This window comes from Pelobates fuscus, chromosome 2 (assembly GCF_036172605.1).
Source record: "Pelobates fuscus isolate aPelFus1 chromosome 2, aPelFus1.pri, whole genome shotgun sequence".
NCBI classification, from domain to species: Eukaryota; Metazoa; Chordata; class Amphibia; order Anura; family Pelobatidae; genus Pelobates; species Pelobates fuscus.
The window spans coordinates 19480043-19507881 of record NC_086318.1 but is presented as its reverse complement, the minus strand read 5'-3'; the positions used below and the strand labels follow the sequence as shown (position 1 = coordinate 19507881).

General features: G+C 39.8%; 2 protein-coding genes across 5 annotated transcripts in view; one reads left to right on the top strand and one right to left on the bottom strand.

The window, feature by feature from the left end:
- The window catches only part of EFR3B (EFR3 homolog B), a 188302-nt gene extending 185724 nt beyond the window's left edge, over positions 1–2578 (top strand). For all 3 annotated transcript variants that reach the window (XM_063441984.1, XM_063441983.1, XM_063441985.1), the window contains one exon: positions 1509–2578. In XM_063441984.1, the coding sequence (XP_063298054.1) occupies positions 1509–1614 (106 nt within the window). In that variant the 3' untranslated portion in view covers positions 1615–2578. The remainder of the gene's footprint in view (positions 1–1508) is intronic.
- Positions 2579–16025: 13447 nt separating this feature from the next.
- On the bottom strand, positions 16026–21915 carry POMC (proopiomelanocortin). Of its 2 annotated transcripts, none has more exons than XM_063440802.1 (3): positions 21882–21915; positions 19737–19880; positions 16026–17020 (listed from the first exon to the last, which is right to left on the bottom strand). In XM_063440802.1, exons 2-3 carry the CDS (start codon positions 19863–19865, stop codon positions 16382–16384), a joined length of 768 nt encoding a protein of 255 aa, XP_063296872.1. In that variant the 5' UTR covers positions 19866–19880; positions 21882–21915; the 3' UTR covers positions 16026–16381. The 2 variants fall into 2 exon arrangements, with proteins under 2 accessions (XP_063296872.1, XP_063296873.1); XM_063440803.1 differs by having other exon boundaries at positions 19737–19877; positions 21882–21914.
- Positions 21916–27839: the final 5924 nt, after the last annotated feature.

Genomic DNA, 27839 nt, shown 5'->3' with positions numbered 1-27839 from the left:
CGTCATTACTTGTTCTTGAGAGTAGCATTCTCTAAGTGAGAGTGACTGTCAATGGTAGGTGAGGATGTATTGTCATACCCGTTTAGAATCCAGTTTCTCTCACTCACAGAAAACTTAGCTCTGGAAGGAGCTGTAACAAGCAGTGGAAATATAGACATGTCTTTTCTCCTACATGAGTAATACTAATGGAAGATAATGGAGATATTCTGCAGAAGGCCTTGTTACTTGGGGGTACACTACAACTACAGATGTTCTCTGCCACTTGGCTTGCACCAGTCTTAAGGACTTGGCTTCAGTTTGCTTATTTTATACTTAAATGAACACTACAGTCACCTAAATTACTTTAGCTAAATAAAGCAGTTTTGGTGTATAGATCATTCCCCTGCAATTCCACTGCTCAATTCACTGTAATTTAGGAGTTAAGTCACTGTGTTTCTGTTTATGCAGCCCTAGCCATCCCCCCCTGGCTATGATTGACAGAGCCTGCATGAAAAAAAAAACTGGTTTCACTTTCAAACAGATGTAATTTACCTTAAATAATTGTATCTCAATCTCTAAATTGAACTGTAATCACATACAGGAGGCTCTTGCAGGGTCTAGCAAGCTATTAACATAGCAGGGGATAAGAAAATCTTAATTAAACAGAACTTGCAATAAAGAAAGCCTAAATAGGGCTCTCTTTACAGGAAGTGTTTATGGAAGGCTGAGCAAGTCACATGCAGGGAGGTGTGACTAGGGTTCATAAACAAAGGGATTTAACTCCTAAATGGCAGGGGATTGAGCAGTGAGGCTCAATCTCTGCAAAATATATACACATATAACAAGGGATTTTAGTGTGTATTTTGAAAACCTTATGTGTGCTACTCCTGTACAAAACCCCATATGGTGTGAAGCTACATCTTCTGAGTACAACGATATCCCCAATGTATGTCCTTGCAACTTTTTTTTTTCCATACACATGCTTTTTTGTTATCTTGATGTGTGCTACTTGCTATCCTAGACTTAAGATAAGGCCAGGGACTAATGAAAGTATTTAGAAAATTGGGCAGACTAGATGGGCCGAATGGTTCTTATCTGCCATCACATTCTATGTTATTATGTTACTTTAAAAAACAAAACAAAAAAACACTAAATTGTGCCCAGCTATATACCTGAGCAGAGAAATAATGAGATTGGGTAAGGGGGAAGAGAGCAGAAGATAGTGAGATATTAAATAATCATTACTAATTAATGATCTGGTGCGTGCGTGCGTGCATGTGTGTATAGGGGGATGGAGTATGATATTGTAGGAGAAGATGTCATTTGTTGTTGTTCATGCTGCCTACACAGATATTTATATTTTTCTATGCTACTTTTTGTGCTAACTCCTGCCGCCTTCTGATCCAAATTAATCCTACACTCTACACTAAAGACATTGGACAGTGTAAACCTGTAATACGTTCTATAACCACATTTCACAGCCTTTGTCAGGCCTCTCTATGTTTACTGCTTCTATATGTTTATTGCAGACCTCCTCCGAGTCCCTCTGGTACAATCACAGCAGCGTTTGGGCAGCCTCAGAACCAGTCCATCCCAGTGTACGAGATGAAGTTTCCCGACCTGTGTGTTTATTGATATGAAGGGAATATCATTGAAGCAAATACCAGCTAAGGAGAACATGCGCATCATGAGCAGGAATTGATGTCATCTCATCCAACCCTCTACTAACAAACCAAAATAACTGCTGCCCCCGTACCTTGGAATGCGGGCTCCAGCTGAATTTTCCATATGTGTAACGTGACGTGTTCCCTCGCTGTTTGCACTGAAGTTTGTGCATTTCCTTCCAGTAGACTCCTCTATTCTTGGAAACCGCGTTTTAGAAAGATTTAGTAAACTAACAATAAGTAAGCCCTATTGATAGTGTACTATAGGAACCAATTGTTCCCTGTAAGCATTTTTGTGTATTATTTAAAACAAAACTGTTTATTATTCTACACGCTATAGTAGCATTATATAAAGATTACCTCTTGTTCCCCAGGGAGATTATTTTAAAGTATTATTTGAAGGGACACATCCTCAAAACATGCAGATTGCATTGTCAGCCTCATGTAGACTATATAGAACCCAGCACATAAATAGCATAGCATTCAATGATATTGTTTGGGAATGCATGTAAGTTCCTTTGCATGTGTACACCGGTTATCAGATTTTGTTGTTACCACTGACAATGCATTGTGCACGTGGCATTTGTAGGTTTATTCAGGGCTTTTCTACGGGGTGTCACTTGATGGTGTTTTATTCGGTCAGTGCAGTGGAGGCACCTCTATTGGCAATCAGTATGACAGCCACTAGAGGGGGAACCCTGCAAAATACATATTGAAGTTTCTCAAAAGCTGCAATATTTTACATTGCAGTGCTAAGGGGACACGGACACTGTACACAACCCATCTCATTGAGTTGGAGTGGTTAGGGTACCTATATGATGTCCCTTTAAGTTTGTCACATTTATATATTCATTTGATTACAAAATATTTTTAGGTAATATTTTTATTTTTTTATGTAATTTTATTGAAATTATTTTAATTTAAATATTTAATAACCAAATTAGGGAGAGGTTGATTTCCTTGCCTTCGCTCATTTTTTGTAATACCTATTATACATTTGAAAAGAAAACTATACATACTTAACATTGTGCTGCTCTAACAAATTCCTTAGTTATTGATTTCAGTTGTGGGCTACTAACAAAAAATGCTTTGGGGGAACACGTGAACCCAAATATAGTTTTACTGTATATTTTGATATAATTACTTCCATTAGGTGTCACCCGACAAGCATACAAGTAACCAGTACAGTCAATGCAAAATTCCTTTGTTATCCGACAAAGTCACGATGTTAACAACGAATATCTGGACTTTTTCCAGGAATCGATCTAGGTTTTCACCTATAAATGCCTTTCTTCCCTCCTAGTTAGAGTAAACAATGAGTTAATGTGCACGCGTTTTACTTGGATATAGGTCCTTTTAGTTTACAGGTATTTGAATTCTATTGTAAAACCAAAGTGAACTGCTTCATAAAAGTCAATGCTTGGACTAAGCACCATAGGCACTATAGGTCATCATAGTGGACGGTGTTCCTCAGCGTTCAGTCCTGCCCAGCAGTGTCTGCTTATCATATCCTTCCAAGGTTGTACAGATGAACAGTTGATCATTTGAAAGATTGTTTTGCATATTATCCACGTGGCTGTAGAATAAGCAGGCTATAGATTGTCAAACAGTTCCAAAATTGTGTTACAAGGATACCACCCACTCATAGCGCTATAATCACTACATTGAGCTGCAGTAGCTATGGTACTGTGGGTGCCTGTGTAGAACCTGGTAGTGGGAGTATTATTAAAACAAAACAATAAGTATCAATTCACATATCTACAGGTGACAAGGTGTAACAGTCACCTGGGGACTTAAGGAACAGTTTACCAGGAGTTGGAGCCCAGTTGCAGGAGATGGCACAAGGAGGAGACAAAATCCAAAAGCGCAGTACAGAAAAAGGGGTAATCCAAAGGCAGGGTCAGACGAGAAGCAGAAGTCAGGGCTGTAACGTAGTCGGTAAAGCAGGCAGAGGTCAGAGTCCAGGAAATCAGTCAGTAGTGTAGCAAAGATGCGTCAGGAAAACACCAAACAGGCAAAATGACCAGATACTAGCTTTCAGGCAGGGCTGGCTTTTACAACCTGCTAATTAGATGCAGCTGACCCTAATTGGAAAAGGGTTGCAGATGGAAACTGAAGCCCACTGGTGGATGTCATGGCAGAGAACCTGAATGGGATGCTAGAGCTCTTAAAGGAGCTGTCTGCACAAGGTCAGCCATTAAAGATGTTCAAGCAAACTTTATCATAACATGATAAAAAGATATTTTGGATCTATATATCTCAATACATTACCAAATACACATACCCACATTAACAAATTACTATAATAAATAATGTTTCAATAATATATTAATAACAAATAGCAAATAAAAAATATATTGTTAAATAAAATACAGGAATGCTTGGAACTGGTTCTTAATCTCTGGAAGGGGCTGATGCTGAGCTCGAAATGCTCCACAGGGAGTCAACAATAATTATGAGGTCTTCAGTAAGGCAGCACCAGGCAAGGTGGAGATGGCAGTACAAGGTTCTATGGTAGGGAAGGTGGTGGCACTAGGCTCTCCAGGGAGGAGGTGGTGGCACTATGCTCCCCAGGGAGGAGGTTGTGGCACTAGGCACTCCAAGGAGGACCTGGTTCTGCAGGGAGGAAGTGGTGGCATCAGTCTCTGCAGGAATGGAACTACCAAGTGCAGTGGCCATGCAAGGCTGTGCAATGACGACAAGTAAGTACAAGGCTTTGCAGGCAGGGATCGAGCAATGACAAGGGGGAGCACTGAGAAATGGGGACTAAAGAAGGTGTAGCTGCTAACGTGATAGTGCCACCCAAATAGGTCATGTCTTTCACCAACTGCTAGCAATTTACAAATTAACATTTCCAGGCCGTGCTGTTGTTTGACAATACATCCTTAAGAGTAAATAAGATTGACTTAAAAGCAATTTACTAGATAAGTACATTTCCTTTAAGAAAACTGTAACTTTCTTGAAGTATGTAGAGACGTCACTAGTTGTACACAGGACAATAGAAGCCAGTTTTCTGTGCTCGTGAAACGTGGAGCTTGTACAAGCTATATTTGTAAAAAGAATTATCACATTGCTGTAATAACTTCCTCTGTGCATTGTATAGGATGCCTGACCTTGGGAGAATTGATTCTGATTGTTCTGAGGTTTAAAACATGCTGTGAGAGGATTCTGTTGATTGAATGTTCTAATCCAACTATTCAATTATAGGGGAGATGCACATATGCAATGCAGTAACGGGCTCCATTTGATCTTTCTCACTGTGCCAACCAGCCTGGCGTCACTGTGCCCTCACAGCTTGCTGGTGTGAAATTTTACTGACACTGCTGTTGGTGGTCATTACTTCTATTAATTGCATGCTACCCAAGAGTTAAAGGTTTTGTAATACTGTTTGAGCCAGGCTAGACGCCAGTGGTTTAGGAGGACCGAGCAGTAACATGTAATCTAATTTGCACTAAATGTTCTCTGTACATTTGCTCTCTGCAGTCAGACTAACTTTGGACACCTTTCCACTGACTTGTACACGTCAAATTTTAAAATGATTCGCTGGAACCTAATTTTTGCTAATATTTTATTTGGTTCGGCTGAAATTTGGCCAGTATCTTTGTTTTGGTATTTCCATTTGCTCAAATAGAATGTTGTGATTGCTGCCAAATTTTTCAGTGGTTTAGATAATTACATAATACCCTAATTTGGTGTACTTACATGGGATTGCCATATTTAAGGGTACCGAATTAGTGTGGAGCTGTGGATAGCTTACTATTTTGCTACCTTTAAATATGGCAATCCCACATAAGGATACCAAATTAGGGCACTATCTTCTAAGCAAATGTAAGATAAAAATATGTAAAAAACAAAACAAAATAAAAAACACCTTTTCTTAAATTTCCAAATTGCAATTCTAGAAAATATATATGCACAAGTCAAATTACATCTATTTAATGACATCATATCCCAAGGTTAAATGAGGGTGCACACAACAGTTTTCAATATTCCTCCTCTTACTTGCTGAAAGCAAGACATATGCAAAAAGTAAAAAAAAAAGCAAACACATTTTTGGTTGGCACACATGCTCTGTAACCTGATGAACCACCTGCAGGATAACTGGATACAAATGGACAGGGTACTTCAAGGCTGAAATTTAAGGAACTTGAATTTAACCCTTAAAATACCATATCCATTTATATCAAAGTGTGCAAACAGAGAGAGAAAGGAGATAAGAGCCAAGCATTAACCTGACCTCCCTCAATAAACGGAATATCTCCATCTTTCAAGAATATAAATTTAGGAATAGTTATAAAATAAAAAATCAAACAGATCTCTTCCAGAATGCCCTCTACTTAATGACTGACCCTATGCAACGTATGTGATGAGAAAATTTAAACAAGAGAACAGGGTCAGTTGTGACAGTTGATGACTTGTCGAAGTTAGGTGGCTCAAATTATCACAGGCCTCTGGCTTCTCATCAAATTATCACGGGCCTCTGGCTTCTCATCAAATTATCACGGGCCTCTGGCCCACCTCTCTGTACCATTTATAAAGTGATAAAAATGAACCTGTATGCACAGAGAGAGCCTCCAATATCCAATGAACAAAGTATCAATCAGGCAACACAATCTGGTGCACCAACTCATGTTGGCCACTTGCTACTTGGCTTGTTAAACTTGAACCACTGTGCATGTTTGACATTTTATATGTAACGATCAGACTTGACAACGTAGCCTGTGCTGGAACTATCAACCTACTCTGATTATCTTTTGTATATACACGTTAGGGTTTGATCTATTGTGATGTTATGTCGTTCCATGTGCAAGCACTGTATATAATGCTTTGTGCCACAGTTTTCTGTTGTCCTCATGTGCAGGTTGTCAAATATCGAAAGGGAAATACGACCAAGATTTTACGCCTGGCCAGTTTATCCCTACACCAGCTTTGATAATGTCTGTGATATTAGGTATGAGAATTATTTTGTAAATAACTTGTTTCGATTGTGCTCCGTAGATGGAACGTTGTGTATAGTGCTAATTTCATGTGAGATAATATTTATTTCACACCATTAATACTGTGCTATCGACTAATCGAGGTTTCTAATGTGGCCCACCATGTGGTTGAATCTGCACCGTAATATGGTATTAAGTGATTTTATTTGAAAAGATAAGTGGACACTTATGGATTAATGCACCGAACACTTCTATATGTTTATTAGGAGACATTTCTATGGTATATGAGTCTGTGTTGTGATGTTTACCTTCAGCATTGGAATTCCGTATCGAATCCCAAATACAGCTGCTGGTTTCTCTGTTTTTCACAGCAAAAAATCATTCTTATTATCACTGTAGACACCATTGTTCTAGTCCTCGGCCATTGACGTTCAATAGATCATGTAATAATAACTGCAGGTGATTTAACCCTCACTTTCAGCATGGTGTATCTATTCTGTCCTCACAACTTGCGACATGTAGGTTCAAAGCCACATTTGTCGGGGAAAAGGACAATATGACTGAAAAAGCTAATTTTCTTCATCTGATCACGATGCATCAGAAGAGCTTGTTTAACTTCCTTCTGAAAATAAATTTGAGCTGCTTCACTGCTTAGCCAATATCTAAGCATGGCCGAACACTGACTTGAACAACACGAAAAATACACGCAAACGTTCATCAACTATGTGTTTTCTTCAAGCATGTGCTGTATACATTGTCCACATGGAGATTTAGTGTCTTTGTTGTGTGTTCGATGTATACTATAGCTAAACGACAAATTTGCACTGAACTTCTAATTGTTAAAAAGAAACACCTTGCTTTTATTTATGTAAACTTACGGTGATGGATCCCATATTGTTGACTTTCTAGAAGTCTTAGTGGAATCTACAATATATAATTATAGGGTCAGTATGATCTTATAGATTCAGTGTCAATAAAATAAACTATATTAATATTACTACCCGTGTGTCTGTTTCATTTTACACAGAAAAACAGGTCATGGCTTGTGTTAAGAGCCACTTGTCAAATCTTCCGAACTTCTCTATACAGTTGATTCCAATTTGCTAATTGTAAAATAAGCTTTTTGGTAATAGTTGCATGTATGCACGTAGTGGGCATTGGATGAGGTATCCCCTTCAACCAACCATAACTTCCCCAAATAACGACAGACACAAAACTTGGATATAACAGGCCACAGCATTTATTAAAACATCTAAATACTGTATAACTCCTTCAACGTATAAAACTGTACATAATAAACTATCATGAATTAACATATAAATAACGTTGCATAAAGTCATACAGTAATGTAACCGAAAACGTCCTAGCCAATCTAAATCCCTCTTATCAAGGGCTCTCACCCCCCCCCCCCCCCCTCGGCATAATAAAACTCCTCTTGCCTTTTGGGCTCCCCACCAGCCGGCTTTTAGCTCGGTGGGGCCCGACCATAATGCTCCCCACCAGCCGGCTTTTAGTTCGGTGGGGCCCGACCATAATGCTTCCCATAATGCTCCCCACCAGCCGGCTTTTAGCTCGGTGGGGCCCGACCATAATGCTTCCCATAATGCTCCCCACCAGCCGGCTTTTAGCTCGGTGGGGCCCGACCATAATGCTTCCCATAATGCTCCCCACCAGCCGGCTTTTAGCTCGGTGGGGCCCGACCATAATGCTTCCCATAATGCTCCCCACCAGCCGGCTTTTAGCTCGTGGGGACATGTCCAACCTGGTACCCTTAAGGGTCACAATAAGAGACAGGGAGAGGATGAGACCCAGCCATTATCCCCCTTATTCATCTAACCTGCAAACCCTCTCTCACCTTATTTGGCAAGGACATGCCCCTGCCTTGCTGTGACAACACCCCGGGCCTAAAGCACAAAGGGAGGGTAGTGGGGAAACTGTTGCAGGCCCAGCTCCTAAGTGGCACTGAAGTCAGTCTAATCTGTCACCATACATTCCTCACATACAACACTCCTACACATAACAAACAGCCAATCATGTTTCATCCATTCCCGCACTCATACATGTGCCCTTGTCCCCTAAGCTGCGCCCTCTCCCTGGGGCCTATATATATATATATATATATATATATATATATATATATATATATATATATATATATAAATATAGCGCAATCTTCATATTTTGGTATATCAGTAAATATGTAGTAAATAATTTTATACGTGCACACAGACACAAGAAAAAAACAGTATGGTGTATGACCTTAACTTTTTTTCTGGTGCAAGTGTGGATGAATACAATTTTTTTGAAATTCCATTAAAAAACACTTTGTGGTTTGAACTACCTGATCACCTTTTCTGGTTGTTTTTTTGTTGTTGTTTTATAGTTTTTTTAATCTAAAAGTCAGCCGGAATGCATGCAAAAATGATTTATTTGACCCAGTTTATGTATATTGTTTTCCTTGACAGTGTTAGCATCTTCACATCAGGGCTCTGTTCCCCAGATGGTTTGTTTTTAATGCAATTTATTTTCTTTCTAAATCTAATTAAAACAACGAGAGACAGCCAGCCTGTGGAAAAGGTCTCACATTGCTGTTTTATTACAGAGGATCCTGTTCCAACAAGCCACTTTTTATGCCCTTTTCAGTATAAATGTTACACTTGTCACACGCTTGTTGATATATTTTATATGCAAATCACACCCTTAAATATCAGCGTTGTTTCAGATTCATCACACCTTTTCGTTACCATTTTCTTGTCAGTTTGTGGGAGGTTTTGGGCTGTTTGTTTTGCTAAATCCCTGTGACTTATCTTTGAGGCTTTTCAACTTTAGACGTAAAATCTTGGAAGAAAGCGTTGGGTTCGTTACCTGCAGCTCCTTATCAATGGAATGTAAATCATTGGTCTGCGATTGTGTGGACAACTACACAAGTTTACCGTCCCTGGGTGCACAGTGTAATTAACACCAACATGGAAATAAACAAAAAATAAAACAATATATGCAAAACAAATAAAAACAATGCAGACGGAGATCTCAAGAATATGTTTGGGTCACTTCTCTGCAATTATTTTAAAGGCCTGATGTATGAATTGATATTAGTAAATAAGTGCAATGTTTAACCAAACAGTGAGCCAAAACTGAGGTCACAATAGCTATCTTTGAAAAACATTTGCTGTTTAGCTGAATGAACTTCTTCAACAGCATGCCATAGTGGTTATGGTGCCAGAAGCTCTCTGTCTGAACTAAGTTCTGTGATTAAAGGCTTAGCCCATAGGCTGAGAGTGATCAGCTGGAGCCAATGAGCTAACCATGCAAGGCAGGGCTTACCGGAGCAGAGCTAATGAATGTTTTTAGCAGGAGAGGTGGATCCACTTGAAGACACGTCACTTACCCAAGTAGGGTAAATTACCAAAGAAGGTATGAAATATAGTACGGAAATGGGGGGGGTGGGTATTAACGTATGATACACCCATGAATCAGCTAACACTCTTAAAATTCAAACAGTTGATCACAAAATAGAAAAAGACAAACAAACTGAACTCAATATGTAAAATGTAGCAATACAATGCTCTATATCCCCAGGGGACATTATGTCATTAGCAAATACCTATTCATCAAACATAACATTCGGCAAAACCAACAAGTTCTTGTTTTTTGGTTTTATGAGCACTTAAGAATAACTTTTACTGTTATAAGAGCGTTTAATGATGAAGAAATAAAAAAAAAACAGATAACGAGTGAAATCACATGACTACATCAATGGGTTTCAGTAAAAGAATTGATGAGAATAGAAGATTTAGAGAGATGACCTTGTAGGACAGAAGATGTCTAGCAGTGCATGGGATACAAAACAGCATTTACATTGCTGTTAAAACTGTCATACAAGTCTTTCAGCATTGTGGTCTTACAGTTCAATAGAGCTGGTGAATAAAGACATTATTTTCTCATGTGTAACCGGGCAGCAGTGCTTCAATAATGACTTCCAATGGTAAACTGCGTCATGCCTTTTTGTGTGTCCTTGGGATAAGATAACAAGTCAGATGGTTTTAATACTGCATTAAAATATCGTGCAGTGTTCATTCGTCATGAGCTGAAGTTCAAAAAGAATCGGGGAGACGTTTGCCTTGTTTGATTTTTCTTTCTGTTCCCTAACGCTCTGCAAACTGTTCCCAAACATAAGAGATTAATAAATTACAAAAAGTAATTCACTTGTTCACTGCTAAGATTGTCTGTATGGGTCTTGCTATGAACATACAGTCGATCATGCATGGACAACGTCTTGGTGGATAAAACAGTCACCAGTTCATGACATACAGATCTCCTACATCTTGTGATAATAAAATGCGTATGTTGATTCTTTGAAAGTATGACATTTGGCAGTTTGTTGCTCCCCTTCTGTTTTTAACCACAGAGTTTGATAATCTTTCTGTTTCAGACATTTAATGTTCTTTCTATGTTCATTTACTATGAATATGTGTATGGAAATGCCCACCTTAAAATCAGGAATGAATTCTGGGGGGTGAGTCTCTACAGGGCAGGTGCCCCCCCAAATAATTAACATGAGTTATACGTGGTTTTCAATTATCTATTCAAATGTATAACTGCCAGAGGGATGATAGTTCCTCTTTAAAAGGCATCCCCCTGGACAACTAAGGAAGCTGACCTGTTTCCTCCACCCACCTGGGTTGTTGGTAGGGATAGGTAGTCGGATATTGTGCTATTTGTTTCCTTGTTTCTGTTTTATTTTGTTTTCTCTGTGTTGTGTAAGCGGCAGTGCCTTGCCAGCTTAGCAAATCTATAACAAGTAAGTTGCCTAAGTTCGGCTTGTGGAGCCGTGGTCTGCATGAAAAGCTGAAGGTGGACTGTAGACAGCGTTGGACTCTGGATAAAGTAACCGTTTATCTGTCTGCCGTCACTCACCCAGTTTGTTATTTTTTGATAGTTGCTGGTAAGTTGTGCAGTTAAAAAAAAGCTGTGGCCTATGCCTTAACCAACATACAATTTGTCAGTCTTATTTTTTGGGAACAGGGTATTCATGGGGGGCATAGGTTCATATTAAACGAGTTACTAGATTTTAGGAATTGTTGGAGTCGTACATTAGCTGTGTGTCAGCAGTCATGTTGAAAGGAGCACATTGAAACATTGACACATCTAATGCATTATATTGATAATGCGCCTACAAGGTATGCAAACACAAGTATAATAAAACATGTAAAAGAGTATCACATTTTGTAATTGCATAATTTATGATAGATCGCCAGGTTTACTTCTACTTAAAAACAAAACCAGGGAAATTAGCAAGCACCAAACGCTTAGCAGAAAGTTATCAAATGTATAAATATCGTCTCATTGCTAAGACAGTTCCTTAAAACCACGGTAAGTGCAACATTTAGATCATCACAATTATATTAATTCGGAAGCATTCTACTAAGAAATTCACTTTTAGTGAAGTTTTAGAAATTTCTAAAGAAGAAAGGAGAGTGATCCGATATAACTATCTCGGCACAATTTACAGAAGAGCAACACAAAATATAGTCAATGCATGTAAAAAGATCATGTGGATGCAAACCGAAGGCGGAATCAATAGGTATTGGGCTCTGGTCAACAATTATCGGTGAATTCCAAGTAATGAGTACAGTGATCCCTGTACCTTATGATTTACTGTTTACTCCGAGTCGGTATGGATCTGCTCAGTCATTCTCAGGCAAATCTCTCTCACAGAAGTCCTACAGCTACCAGGTCTTATTACACCCACCAGGTCTTATTACACCGTGGAATAACACCCAATAAAAATGTTTGAAGGAACACGATAAACATTTGGAATATTTCCACTTGCTGTAGTGCTTTATGTGTGAAGAGTATGTGATCTTTTTAATTTAATTATAATGCTGGTTTCAATAAAATTGGCAGTTTTATAAATTAATTTTGTTACACTTACCCAACTATCAGTCAGACAGCCAGTCGTGGTAGTTTACTGAAAAGGTGGGCTTTTGCACAGAGCTGAAGTATTAGAGGACATGCAGTACCTGCAGATACTAGATTGTCAGCAATTGCAAGCTAAAATGTCCTAAACAAATGTGTAGCCCTGACATTATAATGTTAAAAACCCATTTTAGAAGACAACCTGATCATCCGATGACTAGTGGCAGGAGTGGAGAGCACGTATGGTCACCCCAATGCCCTTACATCTCCAGCAAGGACACGTGAGCAGATGTTAGAAATATTCCATGAAGCCCAACAATGGTTTCCAGGTATTGGTATACATCTGCAACCTACCCTAGAGGGTTAGCTCTTCTAGATGTCTCAAGTCCTCTATTTTAGTATACTAAAATGGTTGGGTGTCCTGCCTCCAGTACAGAAGAACTACCTGTTTAGCCATGTTGAGAATGCATATGGTAAGAAATTGTTTATATCAAGAAGTTGAGGCAATAAAGTGGTGGAGAAGGAGGATTGTCTGATGGCTTCCGAAGAATAGCTTGAATAGCCCCCACAATAGTCTTATCTGTGGGCAATATCACCAAGAATGTGCCAGGAGAGGATTGGCATCGGCAGCACAGGCCATTTAAGGTGGGATTAATTGCCCTCAGAAGTTTTGGAGTTTAATACTGCATTGACAACACCATAAATGCAGTCTCCTGTGTCTTTCTCGTCAGGGCACTGTGGTGTACAAGATCACAGATCTTCCTCTAGTGGTTTAGTGTAAAGGTTTTCCCAATGGCAGTTTCCCACTTGCCCATAAAAAGGGTGGTGGTGGATTCTGATTGTGCTGGACGGTGGACTATTGAAGGGAGATGGCACGTGGTAATGGTTCAGGGTTTCTTTTTTTTTTTTTTACTTTATAATATAACCAAATGTGATCCTAAAATAATGGCTCATTATTTACATGGAATAAATATTTATGTAAAAATATTGTTAACATAGTAATTATTTCCTGTGATCTTTTAAAGAAAGTGATTTCCAATGCAGAGTAGATAACCACCTAGGAATAGATTTGTCATAAAATGAACATCTTTGAAGTTTAAAGGGACACTATAGTTACGAAAACCACTACGACTTAATGTTATGGTTCTAGAGGATGTAGCCGGCCCATGCAGGCTGAGCAATGTAAATGCTGCCTAATGTAAATGTTGCCTAAATCGACCTACAGGGGCCGTCGCTCAGACAACCACTAGAGGCACATCCTGGACGAGGTTCTGCAATGTTTGCAGGACCTATGTATACTGTGCATGGAGATGCTGAACTCTTTCCATTGAGACTGCATGGAGACCCGCTCAGGACTAAAAGGTAAATTAATATACATTTTTGAATGCACATTAGGGAGACTGACAACTAAATCGTTAGTTTAACACTATAACATTAGGAATATGTATCTGTATCCCTAACATCATAGCGCTCCTTTAGTCAGTTATATCTCTCAAGCAAGGGCTAAAGACACATACTTAATTTTACGAGATAATAATAAGTAGAGCGCAAACTGCAGGAAAACCTGCTAATATAACCCTTGTGAGACAGAGAGAAAAGATCATGTATACCTAAAATATGAAGATACGTCTCGATGACGTAAAAAAGCACAGATACAAAATAATTGCGCAGTATATCAAGAGTACATAAAAACAAAATATTTAATAACAATATACAATTAAAAGGAATAATTAGAAACATAGAAACATAGAATGTGACGGCAGATAAGAACCATTCGACCCATCTAGTCTGCACAATTTTCTAAATACTTCCATTAGTCCCTGGCCTTATCTTATAGCTAGCATAGCCTTATGCCTATCCCACGTATGCTTAAACCCCTTTACTGTGTTAACCTCTACCACTTCAGCTGGAAGGCTATTCCATGCATCCACTACCCTCTCAGTAAAGTAATACTTCCGGATATTATTTTAATCCTTTGCCCCTCTAATTTAAGACTACGTCCTCTTGTTGTGGTAGTTTTTCTTCTTTTAAATATGGTCTCCTCCTTTACTGTGTTGATTCCCTTTATGTATTTAAATGTTTCTATCATATCCCCCCTGTCTCGTCTTTCCTCCAAGCTATACATGTTAAGAATTACTGCATACGAGATGGCAGTAGGTGAGTATTATGCAGGCAGAGAGGCTCCGCTACTCAAATCGCTTTGGGTCTGGGATCAAAACGGACTCAGCAATGTTGTTACTTCCAATTGCTTCCTTTGGTGTTCAAGCAGGCTTTACAGTGGTCTTTTGCCGGTAGCCGCCCTCCAAGTGTCTGCTCGTAATGATAATCTCCCAGCACACCGTTGATTTAGAGTTTGCGGGGTTTGTGGGTGCCGCCCACCTCGGTGATGTCAGTGTGTGCTTAATACTTCATTTTGCCTCTCAACATTTTACTCTCTCCTCACTCTATTAGTACCCTCTGTTGTCAACACAGAAAACAGATCAATATCGAGTGTGAAGGTAATAATGACCTTTGCAACAATGAGGTCTCTTCCATGGGGCTAAGTAAAGATTATCTGTGTATGCACACTTCGTCCTCAGGTACCTCCACAAGGATCTAACAGAATGATGTCATAGAATCTCTCACAAAGTGTATACAAATTGATTGGGTGCATTGTACACCACATAAAGATAGGGTAGAATTTCTGGTGATGGGCCAAACTGAAGAGGCATGATGGTTTGTGATGTTCTCTGTCACCCCCCATATTTTTATGTCTTGTTTTATCTGAAGTACTAATTGTTTTTTCATGGAAACACCTTTGTAACTTTTTCTCGTTGGATTTATGTCCATTGTGATCTAGACACATGTTTCCATCTGGAGTTCTGAGTGAAATATGTAAAATTGTATTATTGTAGATGTTTGAATATTATGTACAGTATATGAGCAGCCATTATGGCATAGTTTATAGAGGTTATTTACTTGGCTAAAATTCAGAGAAAGATTTGATAAACGTGTGATAAACTAGCTAAGTTCAGGGAACCAATGTATTCTGAGTTTGGTAACACTGCATATCGGTAAATAAAATAATAAAATGCATAAAGCCCTAAGGGAGATGGGTACCCTTCAATGCCACATGGCAACCTCCTGATAAGGATGTCTTGGTCAGCTGCTGAATGTACTTAGTCTACGGTACAAATATTTCAACCCTGAATGACTTTTAGTAAATATCCAGGCGTGTTCAAGCTTAACTTTTGAGTATTTTTTGGTTGCACTTCAGTTAACACCCCGCTGTATCTGCATGTGAGCTCTAATTTAGAACATGTATATGTGGTTTAAGTGCAAATCATTATTTGGCTCAGTTTTAAAAACGTATCAACAAGCGAGACAATGTGGTTGTCATGGTGGGTTCTTCTACGGCCGCTGAATGTTATGCAACATCGCCGTCCGGTTGTTCAATGTAAGCTCTCCCGATACATGCAGTACTTACTGATTTACTATATATATATGTGTGTGCGTTGATAGTAAAAGAAGAATGGATAGTCAGATAGCCAGTAAGATTGGAAATGTTTATTTTACCATTTACATTATTGTACATTTCATTAGATAGGAAAATAATTTAGCAAACAAAACCTAAATATTCACTGATAGAAGCACATATTTCTTTCCCTATGTACAGTATCACATAGAATTTTCCTTCAGAACTTGGAATCTCTGTACTTTATACAGTACGTGAAAAAAAAAAAGAGAATTTGAAAAGAGAAAAGCATAAATTGAAAGTGTGATAAACCGCTAAATATGAAGTAGATTTATAAGAATTGGTTACAGGGTGAATTACTGTAGCTCTGCGGAACATGCTGGTGGGTCTGAAGGGAGCTATGCAATGAAAAATGCACTTTCAGATTCCTACTGAGCCTTTTTGTGCGTGTTTTTAATGATGGCATTTTTAAAAAGAGTCATTAGAGGTGTCTGACTCCGTTCAGGGGTCATGAATCCTCCATATCTTTTATCTTTGGGTGGGCTGCTCCATCGGAAGTGATGCATTTTATAGTTTCCACTTTTTTTGTATGGTATGGACTGTAGATCATTGTCTTCTGAGTCTTCTTCAGAGTCCATCTCTGGGTAGTCAAATTCAAGAGCCAGTTCTCTTCTTGTCTCCATAGGATAATTCTCAGATGATTCGTCCTCCACGCCATTAGCAAAGACTTTGATAGGTCTCCTCTTTTTGCCAACGGGCTTGCCCCACCGGAAGTGTTCCATGGAATATGATCTCTTGTTATCTTGTCGGTCAAGAGATTCTTCATCTGTATTATCATCTGCGTTTTGGTTGTCACTGCTGGGAAAAAGGTTAAATATGGGATCACTGGCAAATTCTTTTCTCTTGTTAGCATCGCTACCAGAGTTGTTTCTTCTGCCGAATTTATTCCAACGGAAATGACTCATGACGTATTTTCTGACATTTTCAGACAAAGGCTGCATATGGCCGTTCCCTGGAAACACTGGTGTTTCTGCTGAGAGGTCCATTTTACAGGACTTAATGCACTCCTGATAGGAAATAAAAATTAAATAGAAAATTAGCATCAAAGACTATTTATTTGTTTATAAAATATTTTATACATTGTTTTTTTTTCCTCTGGTTTTCAAGTATTTACTAACAATATGTTAGTAAATAACAAAACAAAAATAAATCAGTGCATGCATTTAAAATCTCGTGATAAGGAGCTTCAGCTTTTAATTGAACTCTAACAAAAATAATTCTATCACTTAAAATATTACTTGTGTGTTAAGTAAAGAATAAAAATGTTACACTTAGTTTGATTCTGTAAACACATAATGCAGCTACAAGCTACATGTCATGTAATATCTATTTAAAGCAAAAAAATAATTTAAAAAAATTAGATATTTTGTTACAAAATTACAAGAGAATGCATTGAGAATATTTTATTCACAAATATTTTCCTGGCATCTTAGCTTTCACCTCTGTCACAATCGCATCAGTAAATTATGGCTTCTAAGTCATGTATGACTCCAAACAAAGTCAATCAAATTTAAGGTCAGAATAGATTAACTGGAAAACATCTCTAAGCAGCTACTTTTATTCAACGTCTCTGGCCTTAAAGGGACACTCCAAGTACTAATACAAACTGCGTGCATTTGCTGTTAGGAATGTGCCTTGTGAAAAGAACAGAATTCTCTGGAACAGTAGTCAGATATAGCAAGTGTGTAACACATGCAAACATCAAAGGGACACTCCAGACCCCTGGCTGCCAATCAGTCTATCGGTCCTGTTACGTCCTGGCTGTTTAGCTCAGTGGAGATAAACCAAAGAGGAAGGGAAGTGCACAGAGCACCTGCCCTGCAAAGACTTCTCAATCACAAGTCTGTGATTGGACAGCCACATGAAGTCTGGGCTTGGGTAGAAGAGCACGGCTTGCAAAGGCTGCACACATGATCTTTGCAGAGTTTGCAAGTTGTTTCAGATTCCCCCTGCATTTAAGACATTGTATATTAAAATGCATGCATGTTTTCATTGGGGATATATCTACTAAGCAGTAATTCATCATTATTTGTTGTATTTGGTCAGTGCAAAATCATCATAAATGGGTCGATTAGGCCAAAGACGGAATTTGTATTACAATCTGTAGAGTTGCTGATTGTGGCAGCCAGTAAAAGTAAGCAATCACAACAACCACCTTTGTACAGTATATCTTAAAGGAAGACTATAGCGTATGGAAGACAAACCTGTAGTCCCTGTCCCTAGCTGTATAAGCCCCCCCCCCCCCATCCAATGACTAAAGGGTTAAAAAAAAAAAACTTTTTTACTTAGCTTCTTCCCAGTGCTGGGGCTCCCTCAGTGGCGGCTAGGTTTCTCTTCCCATGCCATCACAGATGGTGCGAGCTAATGCGCATTATAGCTTCCACGTAGGAAAGCAGGGAATCAATTATTTATTATGGAGAACATGCAAAGCAGTTGGACATCCAACATTATTGGAGTAAAAAAGGTGGAGTTAATCTTGCAATAATAATAATATTTTACGTTGCTGGGTTAAACAGAGAGGAGCACTGCACCCAGACCACACCAATAAGATGACCTGGTCTCAGCCCTATCATATTATTATTATTATTTTATTATTTATATAGCGCCAGCAAATTCCATAGCGCTGTACAATGGATGGACTAACAGACATGTAATTGTAACCAGACAAGTTACAGGAACAGAGGGGTTGAGGGCCCTGCTCAATCAGCTTACATGCCAGAGGGAGTGGGGTATAGTGACACAAAGGGTATAAGTAGGGGTAATGTAATAGGTTACTAGAAAAGTATTCACTGAGAACTTAGTAGGCTATTTTATTAACAGTTTAAATTATATGTTTTCCTGATGAAGTGAGTTTTCAAAGATTTTTTGAAGGAGTGGAGACTGGGTGAATGTCTTACGGAGAAGGGAAGGGAGTTCCACAGAAAAGGTGCAGCCCTGAAGAAGTCTTGGAGGTGAGCATCAGAGGTGGGAGTACGGACAGAGGATAGACATAGGTCTTCGGCAGAATGCAGGGGCCTCGACGGGACATACTTGTTATTAGGGAGGATAGGTAGGTTGGAGCAGCATTATGTAGGGACTTGTAAGCAAGCACCAGAATCTTAAATTGAGCCCTATAGATTGAGCCCTATAAATTAGAGATTGCAGCGGTGAAAGCTGGGAATGCGTAAGACCACCCTCTAACTCCAATAGCACAGAAATAGAATTCTAATCTCAAAGAAAAATATATTATCATTCACATTCTGGTGACGTTCGATCTATATCATAGTATACATTCTGCTGCCTGAATATAATGCAGCAATTCCACCATCCACACACATAGTATAACTGCTACCACCAGAACATAATAATACTAATAAGTGATTGTAATCACTAAATCCTGTGTAATCACTATCCACCCACGTTGGAGAAACTTTACTACCTGAATATAAATCACGAAATCCCGCAAACCGAAAGCATAGCTATGATATTTTAACCTTAAATTTGAATTCTTACTTTAATGAAATATCTCTGTAGATTTCCAGTTCAACTACACTTACTGAGCCCTAAGCTTTGGACTTTCGGCCCGAACACTATGTCAGCTGTACATCATCCAGATACACCGAATGTTATTACAGTATTGATGGTACGAAATTATACCGTGATAAATAATGCGATGGCTAGGGTATTATAGCAAACACTGAAGCTTTGCTTTAAATGCAACAATTCTGAAAACGTTTTTCTCACCAGAATGCCATCCTCGCTCTCAAGGTCTGCGCATTGATTGCTCTCCCAGCACCGAGTGTGGACCTCCCCGATGTGAAATATAAACGCTCCCAGTATCGCGAGGAGACAGCTCCAAGCGGGACGCAACATGTTTATTGAGAACTGCTGTAAACAAAGAAAAAAATTAACACAACATGTACACTGTAACAGCTCATAGAATGGCATGAACACAGCATATACATTGTAACAACTCTGGGGCTGGAGTGAATACAGCATATACTTTGAAAGAAAGGAAGGAAGTAGTGTGTGTATATATATATTTAGTGATCTATTGAGTTCTGGACTAAGAATGTTGGGGTACATTGCAACCTATCTACAGTACTTAATGTGTAATTAATGAGGGAGCAGCCCCGACCTCACCTACAAATTCTCCTATTTCATTCTAGTTGCACTGCGCATGGGCTCCTTTTCATATAACATGCAGTAAAACATTCTTAGATTTTCTAGTGTAAACATTCTTAAACCCTGCCAAGCATGCACGATGACTGTGGACATTCGATGACGATGCCCTTTGTGGTTCTAATTAGTTTGTTATGGGAATGTAATAGCTTATTTTAGACATTGTAACCGCGTTGCCCAATGTGTTGAGCTGAATTATTACAGAAATTACAAAATGCTAGGCTTCTTCACTAGAAAGGCAAATTAGATATATATTTTCTTCACTAGCCCAAATAAAAAGTGCATAGAAAAATGACAATGCGTAAGTAATCATAGGTCCACTAAAGTTATTGCAGACCCTCCTAGACCCTCCAATAGCCCAAATACTGCTGTGTTTAATACTGTAAGATTCATCGTAATGTAAAATCACGTTATTGAAAAAAAAAAAAGACAAAATCCATTTCAAAATATTGAAAATTTACAAATTCCTAAATATATATTTGTGTTACAGGTTCTTAAAATTATTGAACTAAAGCTTTGTTATATGTTTTGGTAACTTTATATTGCAATACATTGTGAGTATAGCTAAACATTCTATAGATTTACGTATAACGTAGTTTTAATTCATTTTCTGCTCAGTGTTACCTGAAAGATACGGCACAAATTCACATTAAAAAAAATTATACATATATCATTTTAATTTAAAGTTATTCGTTTTTGGGGGCTTACAAATTAAAATATTTAATAAAAATTAAACTTTGCATAGAATATTTTTAAGCATGTAAATCAAAGTAATTTCTTGAAGCTACGTTCAGCCTTTCAGAGACATGCGGGTTGATATATAAACTGAATACCGTCTAAAAGAAGTCAAGTACAGTGGATAACAAAAATTACTGTAGCGATAAAAATAACTTTTATAGACTTCTGCACAATGTGTTTATAATGCTGCTTGCTTCAAATATAACCTTGAAATCTCCTGTACAATAAACTATTGAAAGAGTGAAAAGCCATGTAATGAGTGACAGCATTTAATAAATGTAACCACATTTTAATTACTTTAGTTTTAGAATAAAGCGCCCTCAAATGTAGAAATATATTCAACGGAAATGTTATCAGTGAAACACATCATTTAAAAACTAAATTGCTTTAATGCTCTTTGTAAATACTATTACAATTTCAGAATTATTCAGTTTAATTTAATGTCCCCTAACTATGGTTTAATATTAGATATAGTTTGTTATAAGCTGTTATTAATTTTATAATTTTTGTACTAGGTTATTTTTTATTTTATTTTTGGATACCACTTCTAAACCTTTCTGTGGATTTCTTTTCTAAATAATTAGAATTTAAAAGAAAAAAAAATATAGTAGACAGAAAAGATAACAGAAAATAGTTTTGTTAGATTATTACTTTTTTTTTTTTTTTTTTTTTTTAAACCATTAAAATCCAACAAACCCTTTTAATAAGAAAACACAATTAAATTTGAGAAATATAAAACTGTAAGGTCAAACATTCATAAATACGTGCAGCTGTAACATCACATATTTTATTTACAATAACTAAAACAGTTATTTACCCAAGGATAAACACAGGAGGAAAAAGCAAAACAGCAAAAAAATGAAGTTTGTAAAATTCTTTGAAGCAGGTCAATTTAAAAGAACCTCTTTGAAAGCAAGGAACCTAAAGACAGATGTAAAATATTAGCCAAAGCATTTTTCTCAAACATACCTGTTGCTTGTATAGTCTTGCTAATCTGTGTGATTCTCCTCTTTCTGTCTTGTCTCTCGTCTCGAGAGGGTCTTTATATACGAGGTTAAGCATTGTAAAGGGAGGGGGTCTAATCGCAAGATTTTCCAGACAGACCTTTCAACCATACAAAATGAGGACAATAGGTACAAAGATAAGGTTGCATGCAAGGTGCACATCATGAACTTAGGATACAGCGAGTGCGAAGGAAGCCCTACACATGATATATCTGTGGATAAAAGGGAATTAACATCTTCTGAAAGGTTTTCCGATTACACTTGATTGCATTTTCACAACGGAGATTAATAGAAGAATTAAAAGGCATCTACGCCTTTTTCAGATGGTATTAGATTGCAATCCTAATTTCGTTCAAAGACGTAAATAGTTTATTAAAAATCAGGGTTGAACCAATCTTTTTTGTCACCGTTTAATCTGAAGTTAGTGGTGGCGGTAAATAATGCGTCATTAATTGAGAAAGTGAAAAAGTTGATTATTTTCTCCTCTTTATCACAGAAAGAAACATTATGGGAGTACATCTCAGTCCGGATCATTTTTGGGCATGTTAAAAGTGATTTTTTTCTCCATTGTATAAAAATACATCATAAAGTTGCCACCTGTTTGCCCAAAATTGACCATTGTATGTAGAGGTTCTCAGTAAAAACATTATTTAGAATGAGATCAATAAGCAGAATTTACAACAGATATACTTGAGAAACATTCATGTGGGACAGCTTGGGACTAAATGTAAAGACAACTTAAAACCTGTTAATATTTACTAAAAATATTTGATATTCATTGAAAGAATTTGCTACATGGTGGAACAACTATATCTAGCAGTTTAATGGACAACATGCAAGGTTAGGATCGCATAGTCACCATGTAGTCATCAGGGGATTTACATCTAGAACTCAGGAAGTGATTAAGGACAAGTTGATTACTCTCCCCCCCTTCAATCCGCTTTTCACTCCCTTCCTTCTACTAAAACCTCCCTTACTAAGGAGACTTATCATTTATATTAATCTAAATAAAAAAATCATTATCTTTTAATTCATGTCAACCTTTCTGCTTCTTTTGATGGTGATCACTGACTTCTTCGTCAAACCTTCCAAATTTTTGACAATGGCTCTTTACTTTTCAGATTCTCATTCTACCTCTCCCAATGTTTATTCATTGTCTCCTTCTCTGGCACCATATCCTTCTCTCTACCTGTCTCAGCTTGAGGCCCGTAAGGCTCAGTTAATGGTCTCATTTTGCCCCCTTTTTTTATTTACACCACCTCTCTTGTTAATTTTATTATCTCCTTTGGATTTCAAATGTGCAGCATCAAAATGTTGATAATGTTCTCCAGAAGGCTACCATGCTTATTGCAACTGGATCAGTTGGATTGAAGTGCTGTTCTGATGTGAGGAAGGGAAGGTTTAAAATCAGATTGTGGGAGCGATAAGAGGGTCAAATAAGCCTGCAATAAAGGTAGCGAATGGAAAGATTCACAGATGAGGTGAGAGTAATTCAAATAAAAAACAAACTTTTGGGTATATACCAATAAAGGGGGGAGGGAGGGAAAGGGCAAATATCACAGAGAACATTTTTAGAGATATATATAACTTGCCTAATTACAGTCTATAGTGAATGGGGTGGCGAGGCTCATCTTGGTGTCCACGGGCACCAACCACACATCCCCCTCTATCAGTCCCTACATTGACTTCCCGTAAAATATAGGGTTTAATGTTAGATCCTGGTACTTGCGTACAAATATTTACATATGCTCTGACCTACTTATCCTCACTAATAAAAAAATATGTCCCGTCTAGGCCCCTACTCCCTGTCGAAGACCTACGTCTAACGTCTGTTCGTACTCCTACCTCTGATGCTCGCCTTCAAGACGTCTCTAGGGCTGCACCGTTCCTATAGAACACCCTTCCCCTCTCTGTTAGATTTGCACCCAGTCTCCACTGCTTAAAAAAATCTTTGATAACTTACTTCTTCAGGAAAGCATATCAGTTAAACTGTGAACAGCTTTCCCTCCCCGCACCTTGATTCCTCTCCTGCAACTGTCATTAAAACAAAACACAAAGCCCTCAGTGAAAACCATCCTACCAAACTACTTTTGTACCCTATCCTTACTGTGGCAAAAGTCACTTCGGCACTGGGGTTTGGAGGGAACTACTTGCCAGCATTTTACCCTGTGACTATGGCCCCTGTGATAAAACTTGGTTTAAATCACTGTTCGTGCCTTTCTGGATTTTTATGGCCACAGTTTGAACTTTCAAAGTGGCCCTTCAAACTCCCGAACAGTGAAAGTGGCCGCCATTCGTCATTCGAACACGTGGTGGTTGCCATCTTGTTCGCATGGACCAAAAACGCGAATAGACTTCAGGGGAACTTTGCCGCGAATGCCCTGGAACTATTTTTTACATGAAAACCTTGTGGTTCCCGGTTAGACCTCCAGCGGCACTTAGCCGTGGTTCTATGGAACTGTTTTGGGTATGGGACCATGTCTGCGCCTGGGAAAAAATATGACTTCCATAACATTTCTGATCCCCTGATCTGGGTGATTTTTGGATATGTTGTTCACCCAGATCAGGGCTATCAGGTGACGTAACACCTGACCAATGGCATTTGGTTCGGTTCACCAATCCGGAACTTTGGCACTTCGGACATTCGTAAGCATCCAAATTAACCCTTTAAGATTTAAGCCATACCGATTGGCCTGAAAAATTCATGCAGTCTGTGAGTGCTTTCTAACATTGCACTCACAGACTGAGTGTCTGAATTGCATGAAAATAATTGTACATGTCTAGTAAGCGGTTGTGGTGGCAGTCTGGGCACTGGGAGCCCTATAGATGTGTAAGTGGTTGTGGTGGCAGTCCGGGCACTGGGAGCCCTACTGGCACTGGGAGCCCCATGCCCATTATGGGCAGATGGCTCCCTATGCCAGGATTGCCACCACAACCACTTACACATATATAGGGCTCCCAGTGCCCAGACTGCCACCACAACCACTAAACATCTATAGGGCTCCCAGTGCCCAGACTGCCACCACAGCCACTTACACATCTATAGGGCTCCAAGTGCCAGGATTGCCACCAAAACCACTTACTAGACATGTGCAATTAGTTTAATGCAATTCAGAGATTTGGATGCCGGGCCGGACTGGGAATTAAAAGCAGCCCTGGAAAAAAATTTTTTACCAGCCCCATAATACGTTGTGCCAGAATAGTGTGCAGATACAGAGTTAGAACAGATAACTTCAAATGTTAAATTACTCTAACTTAAAAAGCGCACTCATAAACAAAAGTGCAGATTTATTTTAAGCAGATGTGAATCCCTGGTGGTCGCAATGGTGAGAGTAAACTCTAGCCCATAGCTCCATGGCTAGAGTTCACCCTCGTGAGAGCCGGGTCCTCTCTTCCTCCCTCCCCTGCTGGCTGCCCGCATGGTGCCTGCTGAACGGGAGGGAGATCGTCCGGCAGGGGAAAGCCTCGTGGGGTGGGGGGGGGGGGGGAATTGCCTCGTTGCCCCCCATCCACCAGTGATATATACGGCCCCTATGTGTGTCTCTTTTTATCTCCAGCCCCTCTGTGTGCCTTTGTTTCTCCCCCCAGTCACTCTGTATGTTTCTTTCTCCCCCTCACTGCTCCTCTGTGTCAATGTCTCCCCTCTCCTTCCCAGTCTCTCTCCCCCTCTGCCTCTTTCTCCCCCTCCCTTGTGTGTCTCTCTCATTTCTCCCTTTTTGTCTCTCCCTCCTCCACACCTCTCTTCCTCCCCACTTTCCCTGTGTCTCTCCCTCCTCCACACCTCTCTTCCTCCCACCATTCCCTGTGTCTCTCCCTCCTCCACACCTCTCTTCCTCCCCCCTTTCCCTGTGTCTCTCCCTCCTCCACACCTCTCTTCCTCCCCCCTTTCCCTGTGTCTCTCCCTCCTCCACACCTCTCTTCCTCCCCACTTTCCCTGTGTCTCTCCCTCCTCCACACCTCTCTTCCTCCCCACTTTCCCTGTGTCTTTCCGTCCTCCACACCTCTCTTCCTCCCCCCTTTCCCTGTGTCTCTCCCTCATCCACACCTCTCTTCCTCCCCACTTTCCCTGTGTCTCTCCCTCCTCCACACCTCTCTTCCTCCCCCTTTCCCTGTGTCTCTCCCTCCTCCACACCTCTCTTCCTCCCCACTTTCCTTGTGTCTCTCCCTCATCCACACCTCTCTTCCTCCCCACTTTCCCTGTGTCTCTCCCTCCTCCACACCTCTCTTCCTCCCCACTTTCCCTGTGTCTCTCCCTCCTCCACACCTCTCTTCCTCCCCCCTTTTCTTGTGTCTCTCCCTCCTCCACACCTCTCTTTCTCCCCCCTTTCCCTGTGTCTCTCTCTCCTCCATACCTCTCTTCCTCCCCCCTTTCCCTGTGTTTCTCCCTCCTCCACACCTCTCTTCCTCCCACCTTTCCCTGTGTCTCTCCCTCCTCCACACCTCTCTTCCTCCCCACTTTCCCTGTGTCTCTCCCTCCTCCACACCTCTCTTCCTCCCCCCTTTCCCTGTGTCTCTCCCTCCTCCACACCTCTCTTCCTCCCCCCTTTCCCTGTGTCTCTCCCTCCTCCACACCTCTCTTCTTCCCCACTTTCCCTGTGTCTCTCCCTCCTCCCTCCACCATCTCTCTATTCCCCTCTCTGTTTCATTCCCAATCCCCATTTACCTAGAGAAGTCAGGGGGGCAGGCCGCGTTCGAGGGTGGAGCCTCGCCGGTCCGGAGGCACTTCTGTTACTGATGATGCTGAGGGCTGAAGGAGGAGGAGCATGTCTACCATGCTCCCTCGCGGTTCCCACAATCCCCAGCACATTATGCTGTATCAGTATGATGCTGTGCTGGGGATTGTGGGAACCGCGAGGGAGCATGGTAGACATGCTTCTCCCCCTCAGCATCATCAGTGACAGAGGTGCCGCAGGACCGGCGAGGCTGCCACCCGCCCCGGTGGCTCCAGCCTGGAACGTGGCCGGCCCCCTCTGAGTGTGCCACCGGACCGGCCACTTAGTGGCACCTATATGCGCAGCCCCCAGGTGCCGCGGCCCACCGGGAAATTTCCTGGTATCCCGGTGGGCCAGTCCGGGCCTGTTTGGATGCTTACAAATATCTGAAGTGCCAAAGTTCAGAATTACCGAAGTTTCGAATTGCCGAAGTTCCGAATTGCCGAACCGAATGCCATTGGTCAGAATTGCCAAAGCAGACTAATTGTATTACTTACCCGAATTTCCGAACCAAACCAAATTTTTTGCCCATGCACGTCCCTAATAAAGAGGGCAAAAATCTGAATGCAATACGTATTATATAAACATATATGAACAATTCGCGGTGCAATAGTGTTGAAAACAGAAAGAGAAAAGGTAGTTACTTCCCTTAGGCTGTAACAAAGGATTCCTCTAAATACTCAAAAACATATATGAATACAAGATACACCTAAATATAAAAACAGAGGGCAACACCATCTAACAGAAATGGGCCCCTTAATGTTAGAATGCTATCACAGACTGCATGAATTTTTTAGGCCCATCGGTATGGCTTAAATCTTCAAGGGTTAATTCTCTTTCATATCTCAGTGTCCAAGGGTGCATGCAGAAATATGAAAGGACATAGTACAGCACTGCTTAAAAGTAACAATCACACGCTTTATTCGGGTACACTTACAATCAGCAGATAAAAAAAAAAAAGATCGACATAAACTCTGCATCCCTCTCTCCAGGTAGTGTGGGGTGGAGGTCAATAACAGGAATGTCAGGCAATTACATAGTTACATATAGTTACATAGTTACATAGTTACATAGCTGAAAAGAGACTTGCGTCCATCAAGTTCAGCCTTCTTCACATATGTTTTTGCTGTTGATCCAAAAGAAGGCAAAAAAACTAGTCTGAAGCGCTTCCAATTTTGCCACAAACTAGGAAAAAATTCCTTCTTGACCCC